This window comes from Sphaerodactylus townsendi, linkage group LG13 (assembly GCF_021028975.2).
Source record: "Sphaerodactylus townsendi isolate TG3544 linkage group LG13, MPM_Stown_v2.3, whole genome shotgun sequence".
Taxonomy (NCBI): Eukaryota; Metazoa; Chordata; class Lepidosauria; order Squamata; family Sphaerodactylidae; genus Sphaerodactylus; species Sphaerodactylus townsendi.
The window spans coordinates 38,056,832-38,071,667 of NC_059437.1; the positions used below are offsets into that span (position 1 = coordinate 38,056,832).

The following is a 14,836-nucleotide window of genomic DNA, read 5'->3' on the forward strand; positions in this document are numbered from 1 at the left end:
CTTGGGCTGGCTGCCGATTGAAAATAATTCCCGTTGCAGGTTAATAAATAATGTATCCCCTGTTAATAGGTCCGTTCCCCCCCCCCCCCCGACATCTCAGGACAGTAAATGCAATTGCGGCGATCGCCTGAGCCGGATGCCCCCCCCCCCCCCTTCCTGCCCCGTTCTGCTGAGCGGCTTCTGAGTTTTAAGTGCTTACTTCTGTTTACTTAAAATGTTTGGTGCTGATAAATTGTAAGTACTCTGTATTTTGTAAAGATCATAAATCCCCGGCCCGCAAAATAACAGCCATGCAGCACTTAGCTGCATTTAAGAGAGTTTGTCCACGTATTCCTCCAAGACTCGCAAATATATCTAACAAACCGTGTTAAGATAAAGTTAATGGAATATGACAGCACCACCTATGACAGGTTATTCATTCTCTGGCTGCTGGCTCAATAGGGGCATCGAGAGGAAGAGAGAGTGTGGGTGCGCCAAGCCCCATTACACGCAGACGGCATCGGAGCAATTGCAGTCCTGCAGTTAAATTACGGCCACACGTCTAATGCAGTTTTTGTTTTGAGGATTTAGCTCTGTTGTATTGTTCCAGCCACAACTCTAGGCTACAGCAGTAGAGGAACTTTTGCTTTCAAGCCATTGCTTCTATATGGCGGTGACCTTCATCAGATGTGTCTTTGCCAAATCTTGTCACGGACTCTGAAAGAGGAAGAATGGCTGTATGGGTTTTACTTTTCGGTTTTCTGCAGGCCGCTTGCTTGTGATCCCTATCTGTGCAAAATTTTGATCATGATACCGGCCTTTGCATGCATTGCGACATGACGTTATTTTCATCCTCCCCTTCTTCAAAGAGTTTGTATGGTTCTGCTCCATCTTAATAATCACAATTTACAAAGGAGGATTTCTGAGAGAGGATGATTGGTTCTTGGGCATCCAGTAAGCCAGGGGTGTCCAACTCTGGGGCTTCAGATGTTCATGGACAATTCCCATCAGCCCCTGCTGTCGTGGCCACTTATCTCATGCATTCTCTGAAAAGGTAGGCGGAGATGCCGCAGCTAGGCTTGGCCTGGCTGCCCTTGACTTTTGGTGCCCCTTTACCCACCACCAGGGGGAACAGAACAAGGCAGACACTAGGACCCCAGCAGAGCATTGAACTACAAATGAGATCCAGGAAGAAATGGCTGATGAATTCCTAATTCTACTTAGATCTTCTGGTGGAAAAAAGTATAGGAGCTATCATTTTGCAGATCTGGGATGTCCTTCAGATAACGTCTATGCTGGGCTTCCTTGTGACAGCCCCAAGTTAATGCTGCTTGCAACCAAACAAGTGTTCTTTACAGTGCATATCACATAGTTCAGGCAACGTGTAGCAGATTAGCAAAAGGATAGGTGTAGCTTTAGAAGCTGAAGTTGGTCAACTGGGAGGTCTTGGCTCCCAAATCATATCGTTGTTAAGTCTCTGTGTTCTGAAAATTGGATAAGGAAACAGTCTGCTTCTGCTCAAATGCACTGGATAACTGTAGTCAGAATATACTAGGATTGTCAAACATGCAGTCCAGGAGCCAAATCCGGCCCCTTGAGAGAATCTGGCTGCAGACTCGCCAGTTCAAGCACCACCCCACCCTGCTCTTGATCTGGCCTGGTGAGCCTGTTGTGATTTGGCCACTCCAGGCACCCACCCTTCCCTGCTACTGATCTGTCCTGGCATGCAACCCCCCTGGTGCCAGTCTGGACTAGCGAGCCCGCTATGGGCTCACCAGCTGAGGCAGTCACCCCTCCCAGTACCAACCACGTCTCCCAGTGCTGATCTGGGCTGGCGAGCCTATTGGGGGCTCATCAGCTGAGGCAGCCACTCCCCAAGCCTGGCCCAACCCAGTCACATTTACATCATGTCTGAGCCTCGTAAAAAAAAATGAATCTGACACCTCTATGTTAGATTTTGGGGGCCAGGACTAAGCTTGAACTCTGCCCTTCTTTCGTATGTCCTAATGGTTCCCTTTGTCCCTTGCTGGATTTTTGTTATTTGTAAACTGAGCAATTGTAAAATGTCAAATCTGCAGGACTGTTGTCTTGTCAAGAACGGCACATTTAATTTTAAAAGATAAATGTAGGATCTGGTTCACATGCTTATGTTTTTTCATGTTATTAAGTCAGTGCAGGTGTACCCTTTCCATTGACTTCGACACATTGAGTCTGCCTTGTAAATGAACGTTGTTGCATAGTGTTATTAACACATCTTGGAAAGATTTTTCCATTTGGTGTTGATTCGGGCCTGGGGAGCGTTGAATCTGGAGTTAAAATAGCACAAAAAGATGAGTGTGGTCCATTTATCATGTAAAACAGGCAAGCAAACTGGTTGTCTAAATGCGTTCTTAATTACAACAGTATGTATAATGCTTCATAATATCCTGGAAGAAACACAGATGGAATTAAAAATAATAGTTTAGGTAGTTACATTTCCAAAAAAATGAATGCTAATGTAGTTTCATAACCAAATTTATTGACACGCACAAGTCAAACTTGGAGTCTGCGGCTCTCCCAACTGTAGTTAAATTAGTATTAATGCACTTATGAGTCAAGGCATAAAACTTAACAGCATAAACCATCATGCGAGCACTAGTTTATATGCACAGGGCCAAATTGCAGATGTGGGGGGAACAAACGTGCATCTCTTTGAAATGTTTACAGTCAGTGTTTTAAACTATCTTAGAAGTCATCCTGCCGTGCACCAGCCGATTGGTCTCTCCCCACCTCCCCGATCTTACAAGCTAATGCAATATTTAATGTTTTGAGAATGTTATCGTAGATTCTGCACTGGCTTACATAACCTCATTTCATTTGCAGTCTGTAGACTGGTTTGAAATCCAGCTGGGGAGGGCCTCTGTGTCGTTTGTAGTCTAAAACGCAGCTGGAGTTTGAAAACATTGATTCCACAGGGTACAAATCTGCATTTGTGGCTGAAAGCCTCTTGTTGGCAGACGGCAGCAGTGGCCGGCATTTGCAAGTGTCTTCTTTGCTTCCTTTTTACTGCGGGGCTGAATCTCTTTGCCCACCAGCTCTTCTCATGAACCCTATGCCAGAGTTCCCGTACGGATTACCTGGGGGCAGTGGGAGGGGAGAGAAGAGAACCAAAACCAAATTGCTGATGTTTCACGTGATGTAATCTGGCACCAATAGGAAATAATCTCATGGTAATTATATTAACCCAGCATCTTAAATATTTATCTCCTTAAGCTTATTTGTGGGAGACCCAAGTTCAGATTCTTGCTTGCCGTGAAACTCTGCAAGGGACCTTGGGCCAGTCACACTTGGCTGTCCCACCTCACAAGTTTGTTGTAAAGATTGCATGCATAGAATCATGTGCACTGCCTTTATATCTTTGGAGGGAAAGGGTGATAAAATAAGATGATTAAAGAGTGCCTATGAATGGAAGGGCAGGAGATATGTTTACAAGCTGTGCTGTGCAGAGGCGTAGCAAGGGGGAAAAGCGCCCGGTGCACTGGTGCGTCCTCCACCCCTGCCCCACCCCGGAACGCCCTCACCACGCCCCCGGAACGCCCTTGCCACTCCCCCACAGGCGCGCGCTCGGTACTTCGCACCCCCATCACCTTGGAGCTACACCTCTGGTACTGTGTCCTGGTGTGAACAGAAGAAGCCCTGCTTTGGGGCAGATGCTTCAGTTGGCAACAGTGACTGATTCATGGAATGCTGGGATATTCTCCTGAGGAGGCTCCGTTGGAATGAATGGGAGATATTCCAGTGCCCATGTTTCAATGAGGGCTTGCAATGGAGAGCTTACTGCTTGACTCTGCTCAACAGACATTTGAGTGGCATGGACAATATCTAAGGCCTGGGCTGTGTATAAAGGAGTTTCAGAATTGCTTGATAGTTAAAGAGTCCAAACATCCCCAGCCTTGGACTGGGATACTTTGACTTTGCCATCTCCTCCCTCCGTTTGGTCATCTGCTTTCCCTCAGTCTAAATTTACATTGAAAATTCCTTGGGGCAGGGATCTGACTTTTGCATATGGTGCTCTGTCAAGCATTGCATAATGGGAACATTAGCTGTGTAAAGCACAACGCATGTAATCAAAAAGCATGCCTGCCTTCTTGGAGCTGCTTTGTCCAATGTCTCAGAATAACTGTGAGTGCGTGTATATTTCTCTAAGAGTGCTGGCAGTTTGTGGAAGTTGACATGTCCTCTCCTTGAAACAAGGAGCAGTAACCAGAAGAGGGCGGTATGTGATAGCAGCTGGAGAATGAACGGTGTTGGAGAAGAGCAGTCTTTGCCATGTGTGATCGTTAATATTGATGCTGATGTTGGGCAGGTGATCCTAAAAATGACAGATTCTGATAGGTGGGGAGGAGTGATTTTCTGCCATCAGGCTTCTGAAGAAGGGCCATATGTCCCTAAGTGCTGCCTGGGTGTTCTGCCTTGATGCATAGAGACCAAGTATTGCTTGCTTTTGCATCTGATGAAGTGGGTTGTAGTCTGAAAACTGATGCTGCAATAAATATATAGTGTGACAGTATTTAATATGCAGTTGGGTTCTTTGCTTTTTTTGCAGCAACAGACCAACATGAAACACCATGGAGTATCATGTGGATGCTCCAAAGAACGAACGAACGAACAAGCAAACAAAAAACAAAAAGCTCCACTTTAGATGTGAAACTGGACAGACTTTCAGGTGGAGGCTACCAAACTGACGCTGCCACAGAATCATTTAATTGGGCTGCGCTGTTTGTATGCATTGAGCGCCTATGTTGTGTACTTCATTGAAATAAATGTTGCAGACAAGGGGTATTTTACCAAGATGACTTCAATGTCACCTTGCAAGACTAACATGAAGCAGGTGAACTTAGCCTTACGCAGATTTTTGCCAGTTTAATAACTTCCCAATAGGGCCAATGCTTTTATTTTTAAATGGGTAGGAATGTTCTGTAGGGCTTGAGAGGATTTGCGGCACAAGTGTTTGCGGAAGGGGTTTTTAAAATGGGGAATGAGGTGAACTTGGCAAAGCGAAGATTACATTTCAAAATTTATGTAGGGAATTGAACCCCAAGGAATGGACTTTACTTCCCTTTTGTAAATACCTCTCAGAAACACGTACACAAAAGATCATCCTCCAGTTACTTAAATGAAGGGACACTATGTTCACTGTTATATCCTGTTTGTATGACTCTTTTTCTTCAAAATAACCTCCTGGTCATGTTGTCGTAGTCTTCTTCATAGCCCCTTGAGCACTTTCCCCCATAAATGATTCTGCTCTTCTCCCTTGCTGGCCCTTATACTTAGAAAACCTGTGTGGTGCCTCCTCTGTTTCATACTCCATGGCGAGCTTCTCTAGAGTCCAGTTAACATAAGGGAAGCAAATGGGAACGCAAAAAGTATGTCCTTGTAGCTGCTGTATCAAATCTAAATTTTCTGGAGCATCCAAGAATGGGAGGCGTTTACCTTTTTGGAGTGATTCTTGAGTAAAAGGGACCAGATTTGCCAATGAATTCCAGTTCTTCAGCTTCTTATTCCGGCTATTCTTTCTTTCTTTTGGCTACTGACATTAATGATTGCATTGGAGAATCGTCCAAGGAAGAAGCCTGAAACATTCTGAAATTTCTTGTGTATGGGAGGAATTATTTTAGGATGGAAACCCTGAGATGATAACATCCAAACCTTGACAGGCTGTATGCAAACATGAAAATACTTTGATTTGAGAACTGGAGGTTGCAAGTTGATTGACTTTTGTTTCTGTATTGCAGGTGAAATGGAAGGGAAAGGACTTGTTTGATCTGGTATGCAGGACGTTGGGCCTTCGTGAAACTTGGTTCTTCGGTCTGCAGTACATGATCAAGGACACGATGGCCTGGCTCAAAATGGACAAGAAGGTAGGAATGTATCTTTCTCTTTGAGGAATGTGTATATGCAGAGGGAGAGCCCTGATAACTACACTAGTTCAGCAGGTGGTCTGAGAGCACCCAGTAATGCATAATTGTTAAAGCTAAGTGATGTGAAGCTGCTCAGTGTCTAAATAGGAGATTGCTGAGAGTCACAGGCAAACTGGACTGAGCATTTCATGAAAGAGCAGATTTTAAGAGAATATCTGAATTGGAAGAAAAATATTTTAATGTGTTGTTTGGCAGATCTGGGTTCACTTTTAGAGAGGAATTATGAAAGTCTGTACTCCAGGTATAGGATTCAAGTTGAAACCTCCTAATTTTCGAAATATATCAGTTTTCCAGGATTTTATTCTTATTTGGTTCTAAAACTTTGAACTTTTCATAAAACACCGTATCTTTTATGCGGCATTAGTACTGTTCTACCTTCAATGTAATGACTGGCACTTCGTCTTTAGGGCCCCTCCTTTTTATTTTTTCATTTTCCACTCCTTCCTCTGACTAATCTTAATCTAATTTAAATATTTCATCTTTTGCCTTATACGCTTAGATTTACCGGGGGTTGCTTTATACATCTCTTCAGGTTTTGAATACTTGGCTCATACAAATCAACTTATGACATATTGTCGAAGGCTTTCACTGCCGTGCTCAACTGGTTGTTGTGGGCTTTCTGGGCTGTGTGGCCATGGTCTGGTAGATCTTGTTCCTAACATTTTGCCTGCATCTGTGGCTGGCATCTTCAGAGGTGTATCACAGAGAGAAGTGTGTTACACACTGTGTCCAGTGAGAAGGGAATGTTTAGTGGGTTATATATTGTCCATGTTCCAGGGTGGGGAACCAATCAGTAAGTGTTTGGGGTAGAACTTGCTATGCAAAGGAGTGGTTGACTGCATTGTATCGCGGGTGGGGTTTTCAGTCCATTTACATATTATGACATTGATTTTTCATTAGAAGTAAACATACTGGTCCTGAAGTTCAAGCTGAGCCTGAACCAATACACTTAGTTGGGTCATTCCGGGTGGCTATATGGATTTGGAATCCTGAAACATTATTTTTGTCTTATTTTTACGCACGTGTGGTTTTGGAGGGACTAACCAGAGCTCTAATCCTGCAGGTCCTGGACCATGATGTTCCAAAGGAGGAGCCGGTCACTTTTCACTTCCTAGCCAAGTTTTATCCAGAAAATGCAGAGGAGGAACTTGTTCAGGAGATCACTCAGCACTTATTCTTTCTTCAGGTATGTGAGTTTGCAGTGAAGCCCGGGGGCTTGGTGCAGACCAGCGGGAAGTAAACTGGCAGGAGAAATGCTTCTGAGATGGAAGAGAGGTTTATCCTTTCCAGCCGTATCAAGGACACTGCTGTTGGGTTTGCTGAACCTGTCACGTGGCTTCAAAGGACTCATTACGTGACCCTTGGTGCCTGTGTAGCCTAAAGCACTTGGTTGCCTGAAGAGTTTAAAAAGACCATGGACTGGAACTTACAACTCCTTTCTGCCAACAGAGAAAGACTTTTTTTCCCCATGTCAGAGGAATTCTTTCACATCAGGAAAATGTTATTCTCATGAAGCTGCTTTATGTTCTACCTAAACATTGGGAACAATGTATTGTCGAAGGCTTTCACGGCTGGAATCACTGGGGTGCTGTGTGGTTTCCGGGCTGTATGGCCATGTTCTAGCAGCATTCTCTCCTGATGTTTCGCCTGCATCTGTGGCTGGCATCTTCAGAGGATCCTCTGAAGATGCCAGCCACAGATGCAGGCGAAACGTCAGGAGAGAATGCTGCTAGAACACGGCCATACAGCCTAGAAACCACTCAGCACCCCATTGGGAACAACTTTCTGACTGTCATGGCTGTTCGACAGTGGAATTCACTGCCTCAGAGAATGGTGGAGTCTCCTTCTTTGGAGGTTTTTAAACAGAGGCTGGATGAACGTATGTCAGGAGTGCTTTGATTGTGTGTTCCTGCATGGCAGAGGGTTGGACTGGATAGGCCTTGGGGTCTCTTCCAACTCTATGATTCTGTGAATCAGGTCATCAGTCATCAAGGTCACTGTTGTCTACCCAGACTGGCAGCGGCTCTCTAAGGACTCAGTAGAGAACTTTCACATCATGTACTGCCTGGTTCTTTTTAACTGGAGGTGCTAGGGACCGAACCTGGGTCTTTCAGCAGGCCAAACAGAAGCTATACCACTGAACGACAACTTACACTCCCGCTCCCCCACTGTCTTCTCCACTAGAGGAAGTTTTCTCCCTTGCAACGAAAACAGATGAGAATGATAGGCTCCAACTTAGCAGAAAGGAGTTACAAAATCCAGTGCTGTGTCTCTCCTGTAATACATGGGGTCCAAAGTATGTATTAATCTGATCCATGCCCAGCACACGCTGATTGCGAGAATGTGAAAATGGGACACTTTTATCCTTCACTGTCAAAATGGGACAAACATTTAACTCATTAACAGAAACCAACATTCCGGCACAGAGTAGCTTGACCTCCCCTGGAGTGCAGTGTGGATCTGTAGGGGTTCCCTTGCTTCTTTAGAGATGGGTTTGGAAGAGGGTTCACTTCCAATGATGACCAGGGCCATATCTGCATAAAGCACACCTCATTTATTAGTACATGGAAAGGTAGTCCATGGGAAAATCTGAAGGATTTACAGGTCGTATTCCAGTTCATTTTCAAAAGGCTCTGCAATGATCTTATTTAAGTATTGTACCCTACTTTTCTCCCGAACTGGGGACTCAAAATGGCTACAAAATGAAATACACATAAAAAGAGAACAATTTGATAAAAATGTGCAACACAGCAGGCAATGAGTCATTGGGACATTTCGGGTTGGTGCTAGTTCCATTGGTACCAGTACTGCTGGTTCCACCACCAGTACCAGGGTTGCAGATGCTGGTTCCACCAGTACCAGGGTTGCAGATGCTGGTTCCACCAGTACCAGGGTTACAGACGTTAAGACCAAAGAGCCCAGGCTTCAGATACTTGCAGGAAGAGGAGGGTCAACTGCTGAGCCCACTCAGGTTTTCTGTGAGCCTTTGGCTAGCAGAGTTATTCCCAAAGGGAGATGCTTGCAACTCCAACTATTTGTACTGCAGATGCCGGAATATTTCTAACTTGTCTCGGGGTAGTGTAAAAATGTGATCAAGGTGCAGATTCTTAATTGTGAATTACTTGAGTGCTGCCAACTAAAATGGAACAGAAGAAAAAATTGAGAACTTTTTCTATATTAGATGCCAGATGTTAACAAATTGAATTTTTTTTTAAAAAAAGGCACAGGAGCCGGCAAATCCAGATTGATTATTCTCTTGGTACCCGTCAAGAACATTTTCTCTGGTGCTGATTGGATAAGGATTTTTATTTTTGGATTTTTCAAGTAGCCTTGTTTGCGTTTTGCTTGACAAAACGAAGCCCTTCACGTTATCTGCTTTAATGGGTGATGATGGAATCCTGAGCCCTGAAGTCTGCAAATGTAGGAAGTGTAATTGAAAATTAACAGTCTGGCAGGCCGTGGTGTATGTCTGTTGTGAACCAACTCTGTATGTCTGCTGGGGTTGCCATACTTAGCAGTGTTATCTCTGCTTGATTGTTTTGCTCAGGTAAAGAAGCAGATCTTAGATGAGAAGATCTTTTGTCCACCGGAGGCATCTGTTCTGCTTGCCTCCTATGCAGTCCAAGCTAAGGTAAGTGTAGTAACTTTAGTGAGACTTTCCCTCCTCCCTGTCTGGGTTAAATTCTGGCCTGGTTTGTTTTCTTTACCTCTCAAGTGACATGCCCTGGCACAAGCTTCGATGGTTTTGTCCCCCCCCCCTCCCCCCGGCAAACGATGGCAGGAGCCACAATTTGATGCTGTCATTTTCCGTGAATTTGGCTGCTCTGTTTCAGCTTCTGATCTGGAAGATGCTTTGTTGCTCCTGAGCTGAAGCTCCCAGACTCTGTAAACATTGGAGCACCAGGAGGGTTCTCTTTGTTGTCCCCTCTATTAAGACTTTTTGAGGATCATTTAATAAATTTGAGGGGACGCAGCTTCAGAATGAAAGGAAATACGACAGAAGAAGTGCAGTGGGCCCCCAGGTTGTTGTCTGGCATTATTCGTGACAAGCTGTTCCAAATTAATTGGCTGAATTTCAGCTTGTATTTTCAATGAAGCCTTTTGGCTGAGGACAAATTGCTCATCTGTGGCGTATGTTTTGCGAGCGTGTTCAGACCTTTGCCTTGCGCCATCTTGTGGAATGAGTTTTATCACTGGTGTGATGCAAGTGTGCTCTTGCCTCCCTTGATGATTTCTTTGATTGCAGTCATACGGGGAATGGTGATGGATTTGTTCGTAGCCTTTCTAACATTCACAGCTCCTCCATTTGCTGACAGCTCTGTACTTTGCTCCCTTGCGTCATCTCCTCTTTGTTCAAACAGAAAACACACTACCAGTAGCGGTGTCGCTATGTAGTAAAATGATGTTCTAGATGCACAAATATTGATAAATGGTTATTTTTAACGAGCCGTATTCTTTGTGGTCCTTGTAAGTGGTGACTAATGCACCTTCTCTTTTACCTTAAAATTAAATGCTGTTGTTTTGTGTAGTGAGCTATCCAGCTAGGGCAGATGAATCTCTTAATAAGTGTTTACAAAGAAGTGTATTATATTGAACGCCCACTGGCCGTCTTGCTATTAGAGTGTAAGGAGAGCATTTATCTTGTGATTTTGCTGCTTATGCGTTATGTTCTCAAGCAGCAGGTATGTAGGATAACTTTAAATAGCAAAAAAGCACAGCTCTGCATAGTAGACTGCCCACCCCTTACCTGTTGAGCTCAGACACTGCTGCCACAGTGTTGCATAACATGTTTTTCTTGCTCCTAAGCTCTTGCCCATTATTGACTGGCCACATACTTGGAAATATTGTTTCATGGTTCGTCAGGAAACTGTACATAGGGGTCATTTTCAGGGTTCATTAAATTTATTCACCTGCTTGCTAGTGGCAGGCACCCCTACCATGTTTCCCCGAAAATAAGCCCTATCCCGAAAATAAGCCCTATCGTGATTTTTCAGGATTTTTGGAGGATGTTTGAAATATAAGCCCTACTCCAAAAATAAGCCCTGCTGGTAGTTGTAGATCAGGATGGTGTGATCCAGCCGGGTTCTCGCTGCCAATGAGGATGCAGCTTGTATCACACGTGATGGGGAAGCAACAGGGCTGCTGAGAGCCCGCCTTAATTAATTGTGAAGGTACCATATTCCCCCTAAAATAATCCCTACCCCGAAAATAAGCCCTAATACATCTTTTGGTGCAACAATTAATATAAGACCCTGTCTTATTTTCAGGGAAACACGGTACCTCTTGTGATTAACACAAAGATTCTGTTCTCATCTTGGTGATTTCCACAAAAATCCTATGCAAGGGAGAGAAACTACCTGGAAGGTTCCATAGGATATAAATAATGACTAGCTAGCAAGCCAAAAGAAGAGAAGAGGAGTTTGGATTTATACCCCACCTTTCTCTTCTGTAAGGAGACTCAAGGTGGCTTACATGCCCCTTTCCCCTCCTCTTTCCACAACAGACACCTATTGAAGTAGGTGGGGTTGAGAGAGTTCTGAAGAACTGTGAGTAGCCCAAGATCACGCAGCAGGAATGTCGGAGTGCAGAAATGCATCTGGTTCACCAGATAAGCCTCTGCCACTCAGGTGGAGGAGTGGGGAATCAAACCCAGCTCTCCAGTTTTGAATCCACCTACTCTTAACCACTACAAGTAATAAAAAAAATTATTTAAGTAAAATACAAAATCACAATGGTTGTTGTGGGTTTTCCGGGTTGTATGGCTGTGTTCCAGTAGTATTTTTTCCTGGCGTATCGCCTGCATCTGTGGCTGGCGTCGACAATACAAAATAACAGCAGTCAGATCTCAAGGTAATTAATGAAGGAATATCCATTTTTGAATCTTGGACGATGTAAGCAAGCCTCTGTAATCTGGACCTACCAGAATTTCTTGAGTTATATTTAAGAATTTATAGGACAGGGAAATGGGTTTCTTCTCCGGTTGTTGGTGGCTTGTTAGATGTTATGGGGAAAAAAATAATATGTTCTGGAATAAATACAAATAATGAGAAGATGTGTTGCCGTATGTAGCAATCAATATGAACACATTTAAATTAACGGACCAAACTACTTGAGGATATCTGTGAAATATCACAGAATCACTTGAGGATATCTTGAATAAAGTATGAGGCAGTGTCGTGGTAACTACTGGATTTAGGCCCAGTAGGGTAGTGTAGGAAGAACTATAGTCTCATTTTGAAAAGTAACCTTACAGCAGTTTTGAGTGACAGCTTTCTTTCTGTACTGGGCAAGGCAGGCTTGATATGAGACTTCCAATCCCTGGGTTTCAGTCACGAGACATAAGTTTTGATCATCGCCAGACCTGTAAAACAGTGAAATTAACTTTAAAATGTTTGCAGAGAGCTATAACTTAGATAGGTGATGTTTTAATAAATGCAAGCAATTAACTGAACTTGTGTCTGGTTTTTATCCTGGAATATTACGTTACAAAAATTGAATGAAACTGCAACAGAAGCTAAGCAGCAGCAGCAGCTATTAAGCAAATATCTGTTTCGAAAGGCATCCATTCTAAATCTTCCTGCCTAGAAATGCCTCCTTCTAAAACAGATGACCAATAGGAGCAGCTCTGCTCTGTTACTAGGTTAGCTGCCCATCTAGCAAGCTCTTATTCCTGTTCTTGCTAACAAATGATATCATAATGAAATAAGAAAAGTGTTGTGACCTCTGCAACAGCATTCTTGGCTTCAGGAAATATGTGATAGCGTCTGGAATAAAGGATATATTTTAAAACTTTTGATTATGATCAAATAATAGCCAACCATTTAACTGCTCAGTGGAGTGATGTGCTAGCTTTACCTGGAATTAATTTGTCCCAGGACTTAGAATTCTGTTCAGTGCCTGCAGTCATCTAATCTTTAGCAGAGTAAAAGGCCATCTTTAGTAATGGCAATAAAAATAGCATAGTTCCATTGGGGTATTTGGCTAGGTACAGAATAAACAAAATGAGAAACAAGTCTCTGTCCCAAGGAGCCAATATTCTAAAGGGAGTGGGAAGCAAAGGATAACGACAAGCTGGCAGGTGTGAATTTTAATCTAGTTCAGTTGTGTGTGAGGTCCAAAGAGATAAGTCAGACAGGCATTTTAGATGCAATTGTTTTTGAGCAGCGTACTCTGTATTTTGCAAATTCTTTGCCACCATTTTTGGTGATTTGTTTTTAGCCACAAATATTTAAAAAACCCAATAACAATAAAGGCCCTTTCCCACAGTAACAAGTACTGAAAAAGATTTTTTCTGAAAATTGAGTCACTGTAAGTGATTGTGCACATCCTAGCCTCTTGGATTTTGTACTGCCCTGATTCCTGTCCATGCTTCTTTCCCTTTATTTGTTGTCTCCAAAACTAATAACACTTTGGTACCTCGAATATAAATGCAGACAAAATTTATGTGGTACATTGAAAACCAGATGTCTGGTTGATAGAGAAACAATCTACAAGTATAAACAGAAACATGAATCAGTGTTCGTTCCAGAAGAAGAAACATTTTCCTCACACTTACAAAGATCTAATTTAATTGAAAAGCTTTGTGTGTGTTTTTCTTTTGTCAGATTATTTGAACCATCGTTTCTTGAAATATTTATGCCATTATTGATATTTTTAAGGGGGAAATGATTTAATTTTTCATCTAGGCATATTCTCAGTAAATCACCGACTCATAAGTAAGGGAGACAACTGATTTAAGATTTTAAAAAAATGGTTTGGCTTTTCAACGGTCAATGAAATTCATATTCATTTATAGTAAAACCTTGAGAATGTGCTTTTTTTGAAGTTCTTGATGGAAGGTTGTAATTTCTCTTAGGTACCTAATAATTAAATGAAACTACCATTGATGCCTAGAAGGAACAGCTGTGGTTTTTTTTTTTTTTTGCTAAATTTAGAAACATGAAGAACAGAATGTGCCATGTATGCACTGTCTTTCTAAGGATGACACAGCTGCAATAATTAACAAGTTCAAAGCCCTCTACCAGATGCTACCAGAGTTAAGCGTGGAATGTAACAGTAGGTTCAGAAAAGTGAGTGGACTCTAATCCGAGGGAGGAACCAGGGTTGAGTTTTCCCCACTCCAGGTCCACATGAGCTGACGACTGCCAGGCTCTTATCTGGTGAACTGGATTTGTTTCCCTGCTCCTCCACATGAGGTCTGCTGAGTGACCTGGGGCTTGTCTCGGTTCTCTCGGAACTCTCTCAGCCCCAAGATGTCTGTTGTGGGGTGAGGAAGGGGAGGAGTTCGTAAGCTGCTTTGAGACTCCTTAAAGGTAGAGAAAAGCAGGGTATAAATCCAAATTCCTCCTCTTCTGTGTGCATTAACTTGTAAGTCATGTTTTATTGCTAAAAGAAAAGTAGTTTCATCCTAAGATTGAAAAGGAGGGGAGAAATGATCTTTCATTGCTATATACTTAAGCAAATTTGGTAGAGGGTGGAGAGTGCTGGGCCAGTAGGTCTCTGTGTTCTGTGCAACAGAAGTCTCTTCACGAGTCCAGAGTCTACTCTGCTTCTCAGGGCTGGTTCATCCTGCCAGAAACCCCAGTGTGAGAGATCTGAAAGAACACCATAGAGACTAGGTAGAACACCAGGTAGTTTTTGTCCCATTAGTAACAATCAACCCTGGCTGGGTCACTTGTGATCACTTCTGTTGGCCTCTTTGTGGGCCCAAAAAAGGCACTTTGGCATCCTGTTCCCAGAAAGATGGTTGAGTTTACTGGTTGCCAGGCCTCTCAGGTTCTCATGATGGCCATTGGATGCACAGATTCTGTTACACTACTAGTAAATGTGAAATTTAAGCTTTTGTGGCACTGATTGGCCTATTTAAAATGTATCACCCCACTCACAACCTTTATTTG

The 14,836-nt window shown here is 43.1% G+C and overlaps 1 protein-coding gene across 6 annotated transcripts in view; it reads left to right on the forward strand.

The window, feature by feature from the left end:
* The window catches only part of NF2 (NF2, moesin-ezrin-radixin like (MERLIN) tumor suppressor), a 93,978-nt gene that overhangs the window by 11,556 nt on the left and 67,586 nt on the right, over window positions 1-14,836 (forward strand). For all 6 annotated transcript variants that reach the window (XM_048514042.1, XM_048514043.1, XM_048514044.1 and 3 more), the window contains exons 2-4: window positions 5,754-5,879; window positions 7,003-7,125; window positions 9,487-9,570. In XM_048514042.1, the coding sequence (XP_048369999.1) occupies window positions 5,754-5,879; window positions 7,003-7,125; window positions 9,487-9,570 (333 nt within the window). The remainder of the gene's footprint in view (window positions 1-5,753; window positions 5,880-7,002; window positions 7,126-9,486; window positions 9,571-14,836) is intronic.